Here is a 17,064-nt window from a genome sequence, read left to right as displayed (position 1 = left end):
TATCTATCTATCTATCTATCTATCTATCTATCTATCTATCTATCTATCTATCTATCTGTTGGAGTTGCAATAAAATAAAAAAAAATTGGTTTAAAATAGGTAAATAGATACAGAGGATGTTGGGTTTTAAAATACCAATGAGACCTGACTTGTTAAACATGATAGATGTAGAAGATAAAAGGGAAAGAAGGTATTGTGATTTGGTTAGGTATATGGTAAAAGCAGCCAAAATTATCTTTGCTAGATAAATGCAGGAAATGGATAGAGCAAATGATGGAAATTGTGAAAAATGGTCAAATTAACTAATTTAATTAGGAGAGACACATTGACTTTTTAGAGTCATGGGAACCATTTACTGATTATATAAATCAACAGGAAGGGAACGTTATAACCATTGGTTTTGAGATTTAGATGATAAAGACTGTGTTTTCAGGGTGGGTTTTTTTTTTACTGCACAAAGAATTGTAGTTTATTGAAGATGATATTAAAGAATTTATTTAAAATTATTGCTTTGGTTATTGATTTCAAAAGGGATTTTAGGGTAGCTAATGAATTGGTGGGATGTGGGGAATCTTTTGTTGTTTGTTGTGGTCTTATATAATTTTATTGGGAGGGAGGGATATAAAGGGATTGTAAAGAAGTTTGTTTGTATGCCTATGTAGATTTGTATATCTGTATATGTAAGTATTTCTTTTTCTTCTTTTTCTTCCTTTTCTTTTTTTCCTTGTGTATTGCTGTTTTGTTGGTTCCAAGATGTATATTTTAAAATATTCAATAAATATTATTAATAGAAATAAATCTCTCAAAATATTGTACCTATCACTTTATTCTTCTTTCCATTCTTGATTGGTGTGCACAATAAACTTTCAATATTCTGGTTTGCACTGTCTGTACTTTCATTCTGTCATGGAAAAACAGAAACTTATTAATTTTATTATTCTCCCTAAATACCAGTAATACAAAATACAAATATAGGCAAGTTATGAAAGAATAACAACCCATTTAACAATTTATCCGAAATATTTAAACAAAAATTGTAATGACTAAACAACCCAGGGCACGATACTAATGTCCTAAATTCATTAGCAGCAACTGTAGAGAGAGAGTCAGTCAGTCAGGCCTAGCCTCACCCCCAATACCTCCTGAACCAGGTAGAAATGGGCCAGAGAGTGGTTGCTGTCTGTGCCTTTACTATGAAGCAGAAAGAGGAAAGAACAGTGAGAGGAACTGCATAAGGTTTTCCACTGAAAAACAGTCAGTGGAGAGTCAACAGAGGTCTAGTTAAACTGGAAGGGCCCCATGAAAGAAGTGGATATCTACAAAGCAAGGACTGTATGTGCCTTACAACTATTCAAACATTTTCTTTGACAACTTCTAAATCGAGGTTCACATTACTTACTGTCCAAGGAAATCTTTTGTCATGGCGAATATCTGGAATGTTAAGAGGCTCCATGGTATTCTTGACATATTGGGCATACATATAATTAATTTGGTTTGTATCATAGTTTCTGTTGAAGTAAAGACACAGAATTATTTCTCTGTATTTTGACATAATACTGAAGATTTTTACATTTTTTGAATGCTCCTCAACATAACTACAGTCAGTCCTCTATCCATAGATTCTGCTCCCATGGATTCAAACATCTACAGCTTGAAAGTTTTTTTTTTAATTTTCAAAAAGCAAACACTGATTTTATAGCAATAGCAAGTACTTTTCTATACCACTTATTAGTGTACTTCAGCACTCCCTAAGCAGTTTACAACTGTAAGCTAATTGCCCCCAACAAGCTGGGTACTTATTTTAGTAACCTCGGAAGGATGCCAGGCTGAGTCGACCCTGGAGCCCTTGACAAAACCTTGATTTTTCCATTTTATAGAAAGGATGCCATTTTACAACACCATTGGACTTAAACATCCATGGATTTTGGTTTCCAAGGGAGTCCTGGAATTCAATCCCAGCTGATATCAAGAGCCCACTGTATAAAGCTTGCAATTTAAGATGAAAGAGATTGTCCATGGTTGATAAGCCAAATGTACACCAGGTAAACTCAATTCTCTAGGCGACTGTGAGCATCCAGACTTCTGGAAGCACTCTGTTTGCCCCAGTAAACCTAAAGAACTGTTTGTTTTCACTTTTTAAGTAAAATGACAGCAAAGCAGCCCTATATACGTACATGGGAACACAATAAAGACAATAGTTGTGATGCTTCAAACATGTATTTCCTTTCCACATTTTCCAATTTATAGTTAAATTGCTTAAATGCTATATTGGGTAAAGCATGCATTTGATTGTAAAAATGCTATTTTTTGTATTTATGAACTGGATCTGCACTAAAAGGTGGTGAAATGCAATGAAGAAAGAAATGTATACACGACTTTGCTGGAGATAAATTAATATTTCCCAGACAAGAAATAGATATTATAATCACTGAGGAACTCACATCTGGAAAATGCCTGATGGAAATATCTATATATCTGGTTATATCTAATTCCATGCCTTTCACTTTTAAATCCTTCATAAGTTCCATACTACTAGAATTTCAGAAAGAGGAGTCATTACCAATCCAACTTTTGTCTCAGAATGAAAGAACAGCAGAAGATAGGTCTTGACCAAGCAGCAAAAGTCATTTACAGAAATAATATGGAAAGAAGAAAAGGAACATGTGTACTTAGGTGTCTGTGGACTGCTAAGTACACAGATGACACAGCTGAACTAGATTATATTTATATTTACAATTATAAATTGTACAATTATACTATTTACAATTGTATTTAAATGTGTCAAAACAAGAAATGTAGCTTATATGAATGAAAGGCATACATGTTGAAAAAAAAATATTGGACACGTTCTTCCCAAAGCCTTTAGGCCTGAAGGCTGGGGTATAAATACCATAAATAAATAAATGCACTATTGGAGTTTTGGCATGTTTGCAAATCAATAATAAATTTCCATCACTAAAACAAAACAAAAACCCAGAAAACAGATGGAGCACTTATGAATGTTCTGAACACTTGCAAAGTTTATGTTAAAAAGATGCTTTCAGAGCTGAATGCATACTTATTGGTATTGCTATAGAGAGATACAACATCTGCATCTTCAAATGAGGATCTAAAATAAACCTTTTTCCAAGGAATCATTACCATCTATTATGTTTATAATTTGGGCACATGGTTCCCTTTTTATTCACTGTTGCTACTTATTTTGCTCAAGAATATTCATCTTTGCCGCATATATACTCAGGGATGTAGCTACAGGGAGGAGGAAAGAAGAGAGTACTGTCACCAAATACGTATTCTGCTCCCAATGCAATTTTCCTTCACATCCCAAATTTCTAGCATTACAGTCAGTTAAAACTTTAGTTGAGTATATAAAAAGACAGTTTGAATATCCAAAGAAAAGGGGAAGGCAAAATTAATAGGAACTGTCAATACAGAAAATGCAAGTTCTCAATATTCCATTCTTTGCCGTGCTAAAATCCTGGAGACTGAGGAAAAATTTCACTGAGGGCATAATCCTTATTTGGGATACAGTGATCTCATTCTAACTCCTCACACCACCACCAATATATGTTTTATATTGTCTGACATTTTCCTATTTAAAACTCTTGCAACTGAACCAACTGTGCATAATATGGACCACTGTGGGGGCAGTCAGGAGAATGCTCTCGGGGTTCTAGAAGGGGTGTCTATAAGGTTATTTTTGTGATTGTGGAGATGCATTGCAAACTGTGTTCAACCAAAAAATACTAAAACATCTGTCAACTAGTTGTCAGATACGGTGCCTCATTCTCCCAAGCTTAGCATGATGGGCTAATTTCTGTTTACAGCAGACCACTGCATCCTCTTGGGTTTTTTTGGGGGGGGGGGGGGGAGAGATAATGATTTGAATGGCCCCCAGAATGTATAAAAATCCAGTGTGCTTGGCCACAGACAAGCTGACCATTAAATCAAAAACGGTTCCACATTCCTGCAATAAAACAGCAACAAATGCAAGAAATATAGCTTCTATTACTTTCCTCAAATCCATGACTTTTCCTCACTTTCTCTCACAACTTCCTACTGTAAGAGACTTAACCAGCATTCTCCCCATTTCCCTGGCAGCCATTCACACTCAGTTTATATTCTATGTCCTCTTCCAAGAATGATATTGAACATCCTTCTGAAGACATCTAATGAGCATCATTAGATAAAACAATCCATGCAATTACATTTTAAGTAAAAGCTATGTAGGTATACTATGCCAAATATGTACTAGACCTCCTGCCTGCCCTGATGTATGAAAAAGTTACCATGAAGACTATGTACAGAAAAAATCAGATGATAAAGTTTAATCACATATATGTCTACAAAAAATGTAGATACTTGTCAAATTGCTGGTGATTATTCATCAAACTTTAAATTCTTATAAATAGGCAATTCCTTGCTCTTTCTACCTCAAAATTGTCATGAACCAGCCTCAAACCAGCCTCTCTGGCAGTGCCAAATCAATACACCTGATGAGTTCTTTTCTAAGTAAAACCCAGAGAACAGATTCCCTCTATTTCCCTCCACTGCCTTTCTGGTTATAATGATGGAATGTGATTCATCCAACACATCCTTTAACATAGGGGTGCTCCTGACTCTCTGTAATAAGTAAAGCAATAGTAACCTCTGATCCAAAACTTTTTACCTTTTGTGAGTCTCATTGGAATCCTCTAATTCCTCAAATTCCATGTGAAAGACACTAGAAAATGAATCCTAAAAGCAAGAACAATTGGTTTTGTTTTGTTTTGGTTTTTTTATTTTGTTTAGTCATATCATAAACACATACACAGTAGAAAGGGAACTACAGTCGGTCCTCCATATCCACAGATTCAACAATCCATGGCTTGAAAATATTTTACAAATACATAAATTCCAAAAACAAACCTTGATTTTGACATTTTATATAAGAGACACCATTTTGCTATGCCACAGTATTTAATGGGACTTGAGCATCTATGGATTTGGTATCCATGAGAGATTCTACAATGCTGTATTTATATTTCAAGGGACACATTTAACTAGTTTCTTTCCTGCCTTTCCTGCCCAATAAACCAGTGACCAGTGTTTTCTAACAAGTGAGTTTTTCTCTGATTCATGGTAAAATGTTGTAAGGGCCAGAACAACATAATGTTTGCTAAACATTTTCAGTCCTGATGTTTGGCTCAGCTGTAGCCTCCTAGTCAACAATGCGATTCACATGAATGACTGATTTCAGTCAGAGTTCTCACCCAGTCTAGGGATAATGGAAATTGAACTTGGAACCCTCTGGATGCAAAGCATACACTTTACTACCCCTCTCTTAATTTGTTTCTGTCTTTCCTGTAAACTAGTCTATAGGAATATAGGACAACATATCTATTTTAAAACCAAATTAAAATCATGATGCAGAGCAAATACTACCCATTCTTTTCAGTCCAGGAATCCAACCCCTCACCATTCCTTGCATTATAGCCATTTTACGCAATACCAGAAGGTTTGTGTTGCCCAGTGATAATAATGGAAAGTTGAGAGCTGACTGTAAAATGTTTAAGTGAAGACGAAGAATCTTATTTCCTCCAAGTTTTGTTCAGTCCTGTACTTACAGTACAGTCTTCATCCACTATGAAAATGGTGCACTTCTGCACCTGCATGAAGGAGATTATGGTAGCAGCTATCTTCTTCAAAATAACCTCCAAAGACTGCTGCTCTTCAAAAATTAGACTCGCAAGATCAAGGAGCACCTGTGGATGGGGAAAGATCACAACAGCCAAATCTCTGATAGGTGTCAAGAAACTTTACAGATTTCACCTTTGTATCATATATTGTTCTACTTATACTTTATTTTAATCTTACACTGTTGGGCTGGGCTGTTAACCAGTGTTATAATATGTATAATGTGGACAATGGCTTCCTGGCACACTATACATATTATATCACTGGTTAACACCCCTGCCACATAAAGATGCTCTTAGCCACTTTATTACATCTCCTTTCTGCTTCCCAACCTGCACATACCACATTCCAAAACTCCCTCCATGATTCAAACAATTATCCACTCATCCTTAGGCAACATCTTTCCCTCTTGCCTTTATCCCTCAACAACCATGGTTAAAACTGAAGTTTTAACCCACACATACTGATACATTTGGCATTTATATAGCTATTCATATAGTGTGATTATAAAGATCCTTCTGAAGCAACAGTTCATCCCATGCATCTGAGCAAGTAGACCAAGTCTATGAAAGCTTATCCTACAAACTCTTTCACATAGTTAGTCTCAAAGGTTCTACAAAATTCCTTTGCATACTGATTTTTAAAAAATATATAAATGAAATAATTCTCAGGGAAGAGAAAATGAATCTCCATTAATTCCTATGTCTTTTAACCCTTAGTTTTACAAAATTATTCTAATTAATATAAAGGTTCTGTACACTCCCTAAACGTGGCATATTTTGCCACAACTGTAAAAATAACTAGCAGCATTTGTTCCCCTTCAGGCCAAAGTTGGGGCCTCCAGAAACTGTTGATCTACTGATTTGGGAAGTTGCAACAGCCTTCATCAGCACATCCCCTTAATGTGGGATACACTACAACTCTCATCATTCCCATCTACCACTTTACTAGGTGAGAGTCAAAGACCCGAATCCTGTTGTTGACTGTGGCCCTAAGCCGACATGCATGATAGGATGAACCAAGCCAGCTACAGGTCAGTCCCCAGCCTACTGTTCCATGGACCCACTACTGCCATGCCCTGTACTTGCCTCCTCCATCATGTTTGGTGAGAAGACCCCCCATTGCCACTAGTTAGGGCAGAAATGGGGTGCCTGGCTATATCCACGTGGCCAGGCAGCCCCTTTCCATGTGACCACATTGGGGAATCTTCTCATCAGACATGACAATGGAGGCAGGCATGGGGTGTGAAGGACCATTTGATCTGTTGGCTGTAGCTGCAAAGTTTCTGAGAAACTGTGGCAAACAGCTGGTCTTTTTGGACTGGGTTAAGGCCCGTTTGGGTCAGGATCAGGCTGCATCCAATGGATCCCCATCCAGTCCTGGCCCAGAGCCAAGGGACATAGGCCTTTTGGCCTGTACATACATATAATGAAACTGGTATAAATTGAATTACTTGAGAGGTTGGCTTTCTTGCTTCTTGCACAAAGGTAGTATACAAAGAAAGGTGACACAATTGGTGACACTCTAGCATAACCATAGTGGAAGTGATGACACGTTCTAGGAGGTACCTCAATTTCACTTTGTACTTGGGGAATAAGTGAAATAACAAATCTGCAAAAGACATTGCCACCTGTCATGCATACCAGCTGTACAATGGAGTGATCCAGTACAACTCTGGCATAGCTGCACTAACAGACATTTATTCTGTACAACTGACTAACAGGATCTCAAAATCTGGAGGGCACCTGACTGGTGAAGGCTGTCTTACAGTACAGTACATTGTGTACTTCACATGTGATCCTTTAAATGAATAAATAAATAAATATCCTCTGTATTTTGTTCTGTTTACAAAATCGTTCTGTGTACTTCTCCTGAAGTATGTTTGCAGAAGGTATAATTAATCAATTATAATTACACAGAAAATAATAATAATAATAATAATAATAATAATAATAATAATAATAATAATAATAATAATAATGGTTTTTCTGGGCTAAGAAAGGGCTTTTTAAGTTGATTTTGTGGTTCTTGTTGTTGATAATGATCTATGTTGCTTAGGAGCATTGGGATGCTTCTGCAACACCAAAAAATGAGATTAAATTATTCTTATTCTTATTATTGAAAAAATGCATACCAAATCATGTTCAGTGGGTGGGGGGACTGATTTTTATAAATGTTATATTGTGTCAAGATATTTAGAAAACCTTAAAGAACCATGGGATAATAACAAAGCAGAAATAAGAAAATAATTCATATCAATGTGGATTGGTTCCCCCCCCCCCACCTTTAAAACAGTTTTCTTTTCTTTTAGCAATTACTGCTGGCTAAGCCAATATACAGTATATGCTGCTTAACATAAAAGAAATTTGGCTACCAGTGCTTCCTACTGTGTCTGCTCAAGACAGAGGCATCATTCATCCATCATCTGTGACTGGACCTTTGGGCTTTCTTTGCCAAGTACATTCTTAGCCCAGTAGGAACTCACATCCATGGATATTTGGGTTCATCATGTTAACAGAAGCCTTGATTTCTTCCACAACGCCTCACTGTAACTTGACAAGATGACAGACTTTTGCTCATAGGGCTGGAATTCTCAATTTGGCAAACTAGATGCCTCGTTTGAAAAACAACCATGCAGAGCAGTATGATGAGAAGCTGGTTGGGATATTGGCCTGAAACTGTGAAAAGCTTTTGAAAGCAACTTTGAAATTTCATCCCAGTGGAAAGCTCTTGAGTACTGTCTGCCCATTTTATTTCTACCAATGTTTTTTCACACTGGCAGGGGAGGCCCTAGATACTTCCCTCCGTAAATAGTGGTAGAATATAAATAACCCTGCAACAAAGCACATGGGTAGATGACACACCCTTAGAAACATACTGAGAGAGACCAGCTCTACTTTACTAGATATAGTAAACACCCTATTAATACATGTGGAGGAGCCTCAGAGTCTGAGTGAGTTTACATAAAAAGCAGGATCAGGACTGGTTCAGACTCAAACTCAACTCAATGCCAGAAAAAGGTGTGTGTGGAGGTGGGGAGTCAGGAAAGAAGAGATGGTCTGAATACATCTTCCTTCATCTTCTGGTTTCTAAGCATTTTTACTAGCCCCAAGAAGAACAAGACAGACCAGACTTTGCAGGAGGTATATTTTGGACAACAATTTCCAGAATTTGCCAGTGAGAAATTCCAAAAACGAACTCCCCCAAGCTTTGAAATCATTCTACTTTATATTTCTTCCTGTGTCAGTTGTTCTTCATCATTGCCCACTGAGTTATGTGGAACACAAAGGATATGATCATATAACTGAGAAGAGGCTAAAGTAAATCTGACTCCTTCAAAATTCCTTTTTGAAAGTTGGGGAGTTTTGAGAAGCGTTCTGATTTTCATGGCAAGCAATGGCATGGATCGGCCAGTCAGCAACCACACCTTCCCCTTCCTCATAGTAGAGACCAGGGCAGCAGCTGATACTGCATCACCTACTAATACACTATTGCGCCTTGTGGCCCAGCTTGGTGACTTATAGTACCAAGTGGCTGCAGAACCACACAACACATTGGAAATAATCCAAGTCCATGAAAATTCTGGAATCCTAGGAGAAAGGAGTCTTTTTACTAAAGAGCTTTTATGTACTCTTTCAAAGACAGCCCTATCGTTAGGCAGAGTGGTGTGGTTGTCTTATGTGACAGATGGTGAAGGCAGCAGTAGGGTATTGAGAGAAAATGCTGTGCGCTAAATGCTTCTTAAGTTAACTAGTGCCCTCTAAGTTAGCCAACTGCCATCAGGTGCAGTGGGGGGGGGGAACTATTTCAACTGTTTTAACACTGAAGAAAGAGTTCCACTGCTCGCCCAGACAGTTTTGTGATTGGAAGATGGCTAGCCTGCTTTTAAATCTCAGCAGCAAAATATCTTGGAAAGGGCCCCATCCATTTCCACACAGAAAAATTATTAGACTCACCTGATTGCGTCTGTTTTCAAGCAGGGATGTCTCATAGAGCTGAGCATTGTGAATAACAATCCCACAAAATGCCAAGTAAGCAGAAAAATCCTAAAATCCAGAGAGAGAGACTAAATTGAATTGAATTGCTTTCTTCATTTTGAGACCATTGGGAGCTCACCAATTTAATTTCCAAAAAAGATAAGTTTTATTTATTTATTATTTATTATAATATAGATAAGACCGAGACAGTATTAATTTGTTTTTGTATAGTTCACACAGAGTTGTTCTTTGTAACATACTTCCCCAAAAGTTTTCAATAATCTTCTCATACCTATTAAATTTTGTGCCAAAAGGACCATATCATCTGCATATAGTAGAAAGGACACAGGAAAATTAGAGTTATTGACCAGTTGAGCAATTACATCATTTACTAATTTAAATACATCTTGAAATTTTAAAAAATTTAAAATGTTAATTCATCCCCATTACCTGTTACAGTGCTTTAGAAGTAACCTGTTACCCAAATACAGCATTTAAAAGAAACTTGTTACGTTACTTGTTGCACTGCTTTCCACTTTTCTATTATGTTCTATTATGTTTTTGAGAGAGAGCAAAAATCCTTAGGATTGATAACAAAATATCTAAAAAATACCCTGTCCTTAGACAAAAACAGAGTCTTGTCTAAAAACGTTCTTTAAAAGTAATTTTGAAAGTAACTAAAATTGTTATATGTTACATCAATAAAGTAATCTTTCTCTCATGTTTCATTAGTTTTGAAATGTGACCTTGTTACTAAAAAAAAACCCTCTTTGAAATACCTCTTACTTGTAACTCATTACTTTCAAGTTCTAATTCTAAGGTCAGAAAGCAGATAACCCTGAAACTTATATAGAAAATTACTCTGTTAACTCTAAATCCCACATCATCAATGGTTTACGTTGACTCTAAAATGTTATAAAATACTTCAGCAGCCATCATTAGTACATACTCATGCTGGTTAATCACAAAATGCACAAAGCCCTTGGGCCTGTATATCAGCGCCTGCATGTGACCTTTTGTTGTTTTTTTTTCACTTCTAATATCACTACATTTATTTGGTTAGGCTTAAATAGCTTGATGGAGGTTGTTATTTTCTGGACACAAGCACCCTGCTTTAGTAGTAGTGAGTGCTGTTTATATTCTGTCTTAAAATATCCAACCCAACCTGTGACCAGATCCCCAGTTGTGAAGATTTGTGGTTACAAACACAATAGCAGATTCAGACAATGCCCTATATTATATTTAATATTCAGTGTGCAATGACTTCCAGAGTCTCATCTGCTTAGTCCAAAGCAAACTAAAATCAAGAATCCACTTTCCTGCAGATGCTATCAAAGAGTGTTTGAGATTATTTTGACAATCATGCTTAAGATTGTCCTACTGGTCAGCAGTTGCCAGGTTTTCTGCATTTGTTTTGGAAACATATGCCTCATTTTATAACCACAGCTTACTTAAGAAGAAGTGTCTTCATCTGACATCGTTATTTATTGATGACTAAGTGCTTTCTTAAGCATACCCTATGTAATGCTCACATCTACAGCACTACACATACCAAACTTGTCTTCACAGTTCATTACAGCCCATATGTCAGAGAAGTCTACTATTTAAGGAATCATGTCTTCTCCAAGTAGAAACTACATCATAATTTAAGTAATAGTCAGGAAATGTATTAATTCTGCTATCCTGCAGATGTTTATCACACATTCCTTTTAGAAAGAATGAATAAATTCCTATTTTCTTATTGCCAGTTTGTCAGCTTCACTGGCTAGAGTTCAGCGTTGTCTGGTAAGCCACTGATTATTTGTAGAACAACACAGCTTTTAATAAAGCTACTAAAACTTGATGATTTCAAGCCTTCATGCCTCAGGCACTTCTCAGTTAAGCCAATACTCTTGAATTATGATTGCTGTCTTGTTCAACTTATTTATTTTTTCCAGAACAGGGTTATACAGCAGTTGCACAAATTATATTTGAATGAAATCATTATTTTTCAAATGATCATTTAATAGTTATTTGATATGGGGGAATTAGATTGCTATGCTAAGTACTTGTTTTTGAGAGTGCCTAATATATGCATCCAGTGCTTATTTTACATTAATTACCTTTCTGGGGATACAAATGAAATGATCATGTACTGTGAGAAAATAATTGGTTTAATGGAAAACTCATGGTTCAGTGTCCAGTCCAAAGCCAACCATATTCAGTTCAAGTAGTTCAAGGTATAAATACAGGACTGGAAGACACCTATGCCTGAAATCTTGAAGAGATACTATCAATCAGGGCTGCATTATAACAAGCAGAGAGCCAAAGCTATGTCAACTTTAAGAAGCCCCCAAAGTATTGCCAAAATATGTATTATGTCAAAGTTGAAATACACTTTAAAAATTGCAATATAGAAGGCCTCTGTGGCAACCCTATTTACCATAACTTACTTAGCTTGTGCATAAACTTGGCACCGCTCCCAGCAGAGTAGACTATAATGGGCTAAATATGGCAATAGTTTGCATCACTGTAAATAAACTTCACATGGTTTGAATCTGTCATCCACATAGGAAAAGACATTTCTGTAGTCTCAGAATGATATCATTTAGCAATTGCAAGGGCATATAGAAATGACGTAACCTCTAATAAGTTGGGTGAGGCAAAGAAGTCTGGGAAGGAACAAGATGTTGGAGAGAAAGAACCAACAAACTGCCATGGTAAGCTTATAAATGCTGATGAATGTTGGAGTGCTTCCTGCTTACAGGATGCTCCCCTACAATAGTATTTGGACTGATCTTGCAGGGCTCTCATTGTGTTCTTACAGTGAGCTTCCTGGATCAAACCAAAGACCTATAGAAAGGTGGTGAAACATATGGTATAGAAACAAGTAGGCATGTATGGCAGAGACCAATCCAGGTCATAGTGGCTCAAGTAATATTTCTCCAAGAGACAAGCCATCTGACATCATCCAGATCGTGGGAGGGGTCTGAAGTGAGCTGGCCCTCAGCCTCTGTAATCCTAATACAAAAGAATAGTATAAAGAGAGTCCACAGAACTAAAAACAAACACCAAATGACACAAAAGCAATGTACAAAGGTTAAGAAGAGAAAAATCAAGCAGGCTCCGAGCAAGTCTTCTTAGGGACAGCAGCCCAAAGCCAGGGTACTAACAATAAGCAGAACTTTTCTGCTACAGCCATCCACACTCATCCCAGATGGAGTGGGCAACTTTCAGTAAAAATCAAGTTAATTTAGTAATTTCTACCTTCTCATCTTGTTCAGTGAATGTTCCTCCTCCACCAGACTTCTTATTGATTGCTTGTGCTACACCAACGACCTAATTAAAGAAAGTATAGAAATATTAGTGAATTCTACATGGATTTGAATATTCACCTTAGATATCAAAGTACTGTACTATAACTTGTGAGTGGAAGCCTGAAGCACATCACATATTCAGTATCCTGTCTTTCCAAGTTTAAGGATATAATGCTATGCACGTTTTGACAGTAAACCTCCCTGAAGTCTCTGAGACAACAGATGCCATTTACTCAGCCGAGTCTGCATCCATGTAAAAAGAATTGGTTCAGTCAGTCTTTTGCTATCACATCTTGCTCTGGCCAAGGGCTAAACAAGATATCTTGGGATGTCCACACTTAAGGTTCATGTTTTTCCCCTTTAAAATGTACATAGCAACCTCACTTGTATGTGATAATCACCAGTATCACACAATAAGCAAGCAAAAAAAGACAAATTATTTTCTCCTTTCCTGCATTTCTCACAAAAATCACTCCTTATGTTTACTATTTGCATTGGGAGAAAAGTGGTCATAGGAGGAGTGACTTTCATGAACATCAAATTAAAGGAAGAAAGACTTGAACACCATCCGCCCCTCTGGAATCACAATAGTTATCACACTAGTGACTGCTCTTTGCATTTAGAAAATGTGAAAGTTGAATGCAAAAATGTCCAATCTACTTTTGCCCTACAACTGTTCAGAGATATTGACAGAATTTATGTTTGACAGACCCTCACAATACCTGTAGTTCAACCAGTCAAAGCCATCATCAGTATTTCCTGTTGGGACACAATGTGGCTTTCTTTGTTACAACAGTCATTTGTTTGAATAAAGGTTAAATTTCTAAACATTATCATTGTGCCCCAAAGGATTAATATGGCTAGTGCCAAAATAATACCAAGAATCTTGTTTACAGAAGATGAAACTTGCTGAAGAATTGGGAGTGACTAGACAAAGTTGACGAAGTTACCTAAACATTTCAAACAAAAGTAACAAAATATTTTCTGCTTGAATAAATAGTCCTCTGCTACTTTTAGCAGCTCCATTCACTGGGAATGGCACATAAATTGTTAAATGTTGCAGCTGTGTTTTTTTCTGCCATTCTGGTAATTTTGTTAAAAAAAAGTCCACCTTTGAGAAACAGTAACAATCCAAACTATAGTTTTATTAGGACCAATCAAAATATCACAAAAGATAGCGGAAGTTTACAAAATCTCCAGACACTTTAGTACATTAAGTACACCAAAATGCACAGGAGGCTAAAGATGAGAACTTCTATAACTGCCTGTCTAGAGATCTGAATGTCTTCTATGAACAGAAAAGTGAACACTTGGTTTTGTTCGTAATTCTATTAAAACCTGATGTGAAAGAGATACAGAGACTCAGGCTATACAGAAAAAGGTTTTACTCCAAGGAATAAATTTGCCTATAAATCTTGCCACTTTGCCCTTCCTTCACATAAAATGGTACACAGAGCAGGGGATTTGCTGATTCTTCTCTGATCCTTGCTTTTTCATTCCATTTTGCCTAATTCGGGAGACTTCAAAAGCATGCACTGTCTTTTGTACATTATGGTAGGTTAATTTTTAAAAATTGCCCAGGTGTAGATTTGGAGGGTTTGTTTTGTATGTGGATGGTTTACTACTACTACTGTTACCATTTCAACAACTACTACTGAATTTTGACCTGGCTCATAATTTGCATATTTTTGTATCCTATTAAACCAGCGGTACTCAAACATTTTACTCTTGGGACCCCTCTTTACATGTACATGCAGATGCTGTATGCCCCCCTTTGACATATATATATATATATATATATATATATATATATATATATATATTAGTAGTTTCATTTGCACATGCATGTATATTTATATTTTCATATACCCGCCTCAAGGGGACTGATATCCATGAAAGGTCATGCTAAAATAAACCAATTAGCCTCAAAAGTGCTCCTTAATTGCTTCGCAGACATACCCAGTTTTCCATTTTACGCTGAAACAGACTAACATGGCCATCTATTTGAAAATTGTTCAAATTTAATTAGCCTTTTAGAAACTGCAGTTTACTGACAATCGGTACAATACAGAACATTAAGAAACAACTATTCTAAAATCAGAAATACCTACAACAAAAATAGTAACTTTCTCCACATGGTCAGGTGTGTGGAACCTGTCAGGACTGCAACTGTGAAAGATGGAATATATGTTCAAAAGAGTTTTAAGATGGTTTAATCCATACAAAAATGGGCTGGGTTGTGTTGTTTTTCTTCCTCTTCCTCCTGGTGTTTCTGTTAAAGTTCAAGTTACTTGAAATACCTAGTAAATTTCTGTATACGTATAAAAGCTCTGCTAGATTTCAAGTGTCCTGGCATAATGGTCTCTACTTTGACAGATTAGCAGAAGGTTTGAAAAGGAGTACTCAGTTTATACATGTATATCTGATATTGCTGGGACCTACTGCAGAGAGGTAATTGAGCCAGATGAGTGACTTTTTATTTTTTTTATTTTGATGTACCACTTATAGTTCAGAGGAAATGAAAATAGCACTGTGACTATTCCTAAGGGTTATCTGCATGTAGGATCTGAAGTGCATTCCACTTTCTTTCTTCACATGGATATAGTTCTGTGATCACCCAGCCTTCCCTAACCCCATGTCATCCAGATGTGCTGGATGCCCTCCAATGCCTCCCCTTCCCCCAGATTTTACAAAACTGGAAGCATGCTTATACTTTTATTACTGACAAAAGAGATTCATTTCAAGTAATTCACTATTTGCTACTAGTTACCTCCAGAGTCTGGTGTTGTAATATGAAATCTCAAGCTCCCCAGTTTCTGTCAACTACCACCTGATACGGCTTGTTTATGTATTATTTCTCATGAGCTCTGCAACCCCAGGAAACTTAGAAGACAGATACCATTTTAAAAGGCTGTAATTCAGCTTGTTACTTTAGCACATTAGCAGCAAGGTTGTGGCCCAGAATCCACCAGAAATAGAATGACTTGTGACCACTGCAATTTGGAAGGCACATGAAACAGGAAATGATGCCTTTTGCTATTAATGGAGACCTCAACAGAAGATCGTTTGCAAGGCACACATATGGAAAAGTGTGCTCTTACCCATTAAGCACCAAAATTCTAATAGCCAAGTTGGGCGGAAAAAAACTGGATAGAAAAAACACTTTCAGTATCTCAGTGGGTTGGATAGTGATTTATAATCCCTGCTCTCACACCAGCCTCTGCACAAATAGTAACTGCACAAATAAGATCATTGTTCCGTGAAGTTAGCCATTAGCAAAACGTTCACTTTCAATAAAGGTTTTATTGTCAAGTCCATTTCATTAAGTCCAACTTTGCTCTTTTAAAGTTAATAGCAAACTCCTCTTGCTGAAAACAAGTCATACTGTTAAGGCGGGTGGGGGGAGGTTTTAAAGATGCAAAACATCAGGGCAATGATACTGCTAACACTGCACACAGTATACAAACTGCACCCATCATTTTACTTATCCTACACATCACACAGCTATCCTTAAATTACCAAGATAAAATTGTAAAACTTGCCAGCACATTTTAATTTGAGGGAAGTTTCCTTATTTCAGATCATTCCTCAAAGTTCAGATCACTATGCGCCAGCTCCCTCTTATCGTTATGCAACAGACATCATATAGAATAGATAAAACAGCCATTTCAAAGAACACAGTACCCCACAACCACCCATAAAACTATTATTATACATGTACAACTACATGCCTCAAAACTCTCAAAGAACTGCAGTTTCATGCACTTTCTGCATATCAACCACATTCCGCAAGCAAGGAAATAGACAGCTGTTAATCAACATTTGTTGCAACCACAGTTTTTATAAATAGGGCACTTCGTAGACAACTCAACAACAAGAGCAGGACCAAAAGCAGGACTTCCTCATAGCATGAGTTGATTCTTAGGAAGCTTCTTTGTAAAGGAACCTGGAACTTGTAAAATGTACTCTTTTGGACTATCCCTCCAAGAAACCTTTGGCCAGCATGGCCACTGGATGACCTGGCTGAAGGATTCTGGGAGTTAGTCCATAAAGCTCCCGGGGGGGGGGGGTCTACTCAGTGATAGGATCACCTCTTGTCATCAAATTTAACATGG

At 37.0% G+C, this 17,064-nt stretch overlaps 1 protein-coding gene across 6 annotated transcripts in view; it reads right to left on the bottom strand.

Moving 5' to 3' along the window:
- The window catches only part of PDE5A (phosphodiesterase 5A), a 121,077-nt gene that overhangs the window by 63,277 nt on the left and 40,736 nt on the right, over positions 1 to 17,064 (bottom strand). For all 6 annotated transcript variants that reach the window (XM_042467871.1, XM_042467870.1, XM_042467872.1 and 3 more), the window contains exons 4-9: positions 12,900 to 12,971; positions 9,633 to 9,722; positions 5,607 to 5,744; positions 4,670 to 4,737; positions 1,400 to 1,508; positions 817 to 901 (exon numbers count right to left, since the gene is read on the bottom strand). In XM_042467871.1, the coding sequence (XP_042323805.1) occupies positions 817 to 901; positions 1,400 to 1,508; positions 4,670 to 4,737; positions 5,607 to 5,744; positions 9,633 to 9,722; positions 12,900 to 12,971 (562 nt within the window). The remainder of the gene's footprint in view (positions 1 to 816; positions 902 to 1,399; positions 1,509 to 4,669; positions 4,738 to 5,606; positions 5,745 to 9,632; positions 9,723 to 12,899; positions 12,972 to 17,064) is intronic.

This window comes from Sceloporus undulatus, chromosome 5 (assembly GCF_019175285.1).
Source record: "Sceloporus undulatus isolate JIND9_A2432 ecotype Alabama chromosome 5, SceUnd_v1.1, whole genome shotgun sequence".
Classification (NCBI taxonomy): domain Eukaryota; kingdom Metazoa; phylum Chordata; class Lepidosauria; order Squamata; family Phrynosomatidae; genus Sceloporus; species Sceloporus undulatus.
Note: the sequence above shows the minus strand (reverse complement) of the source record. Positions and strands in the feature narration are given on the sequence as shown.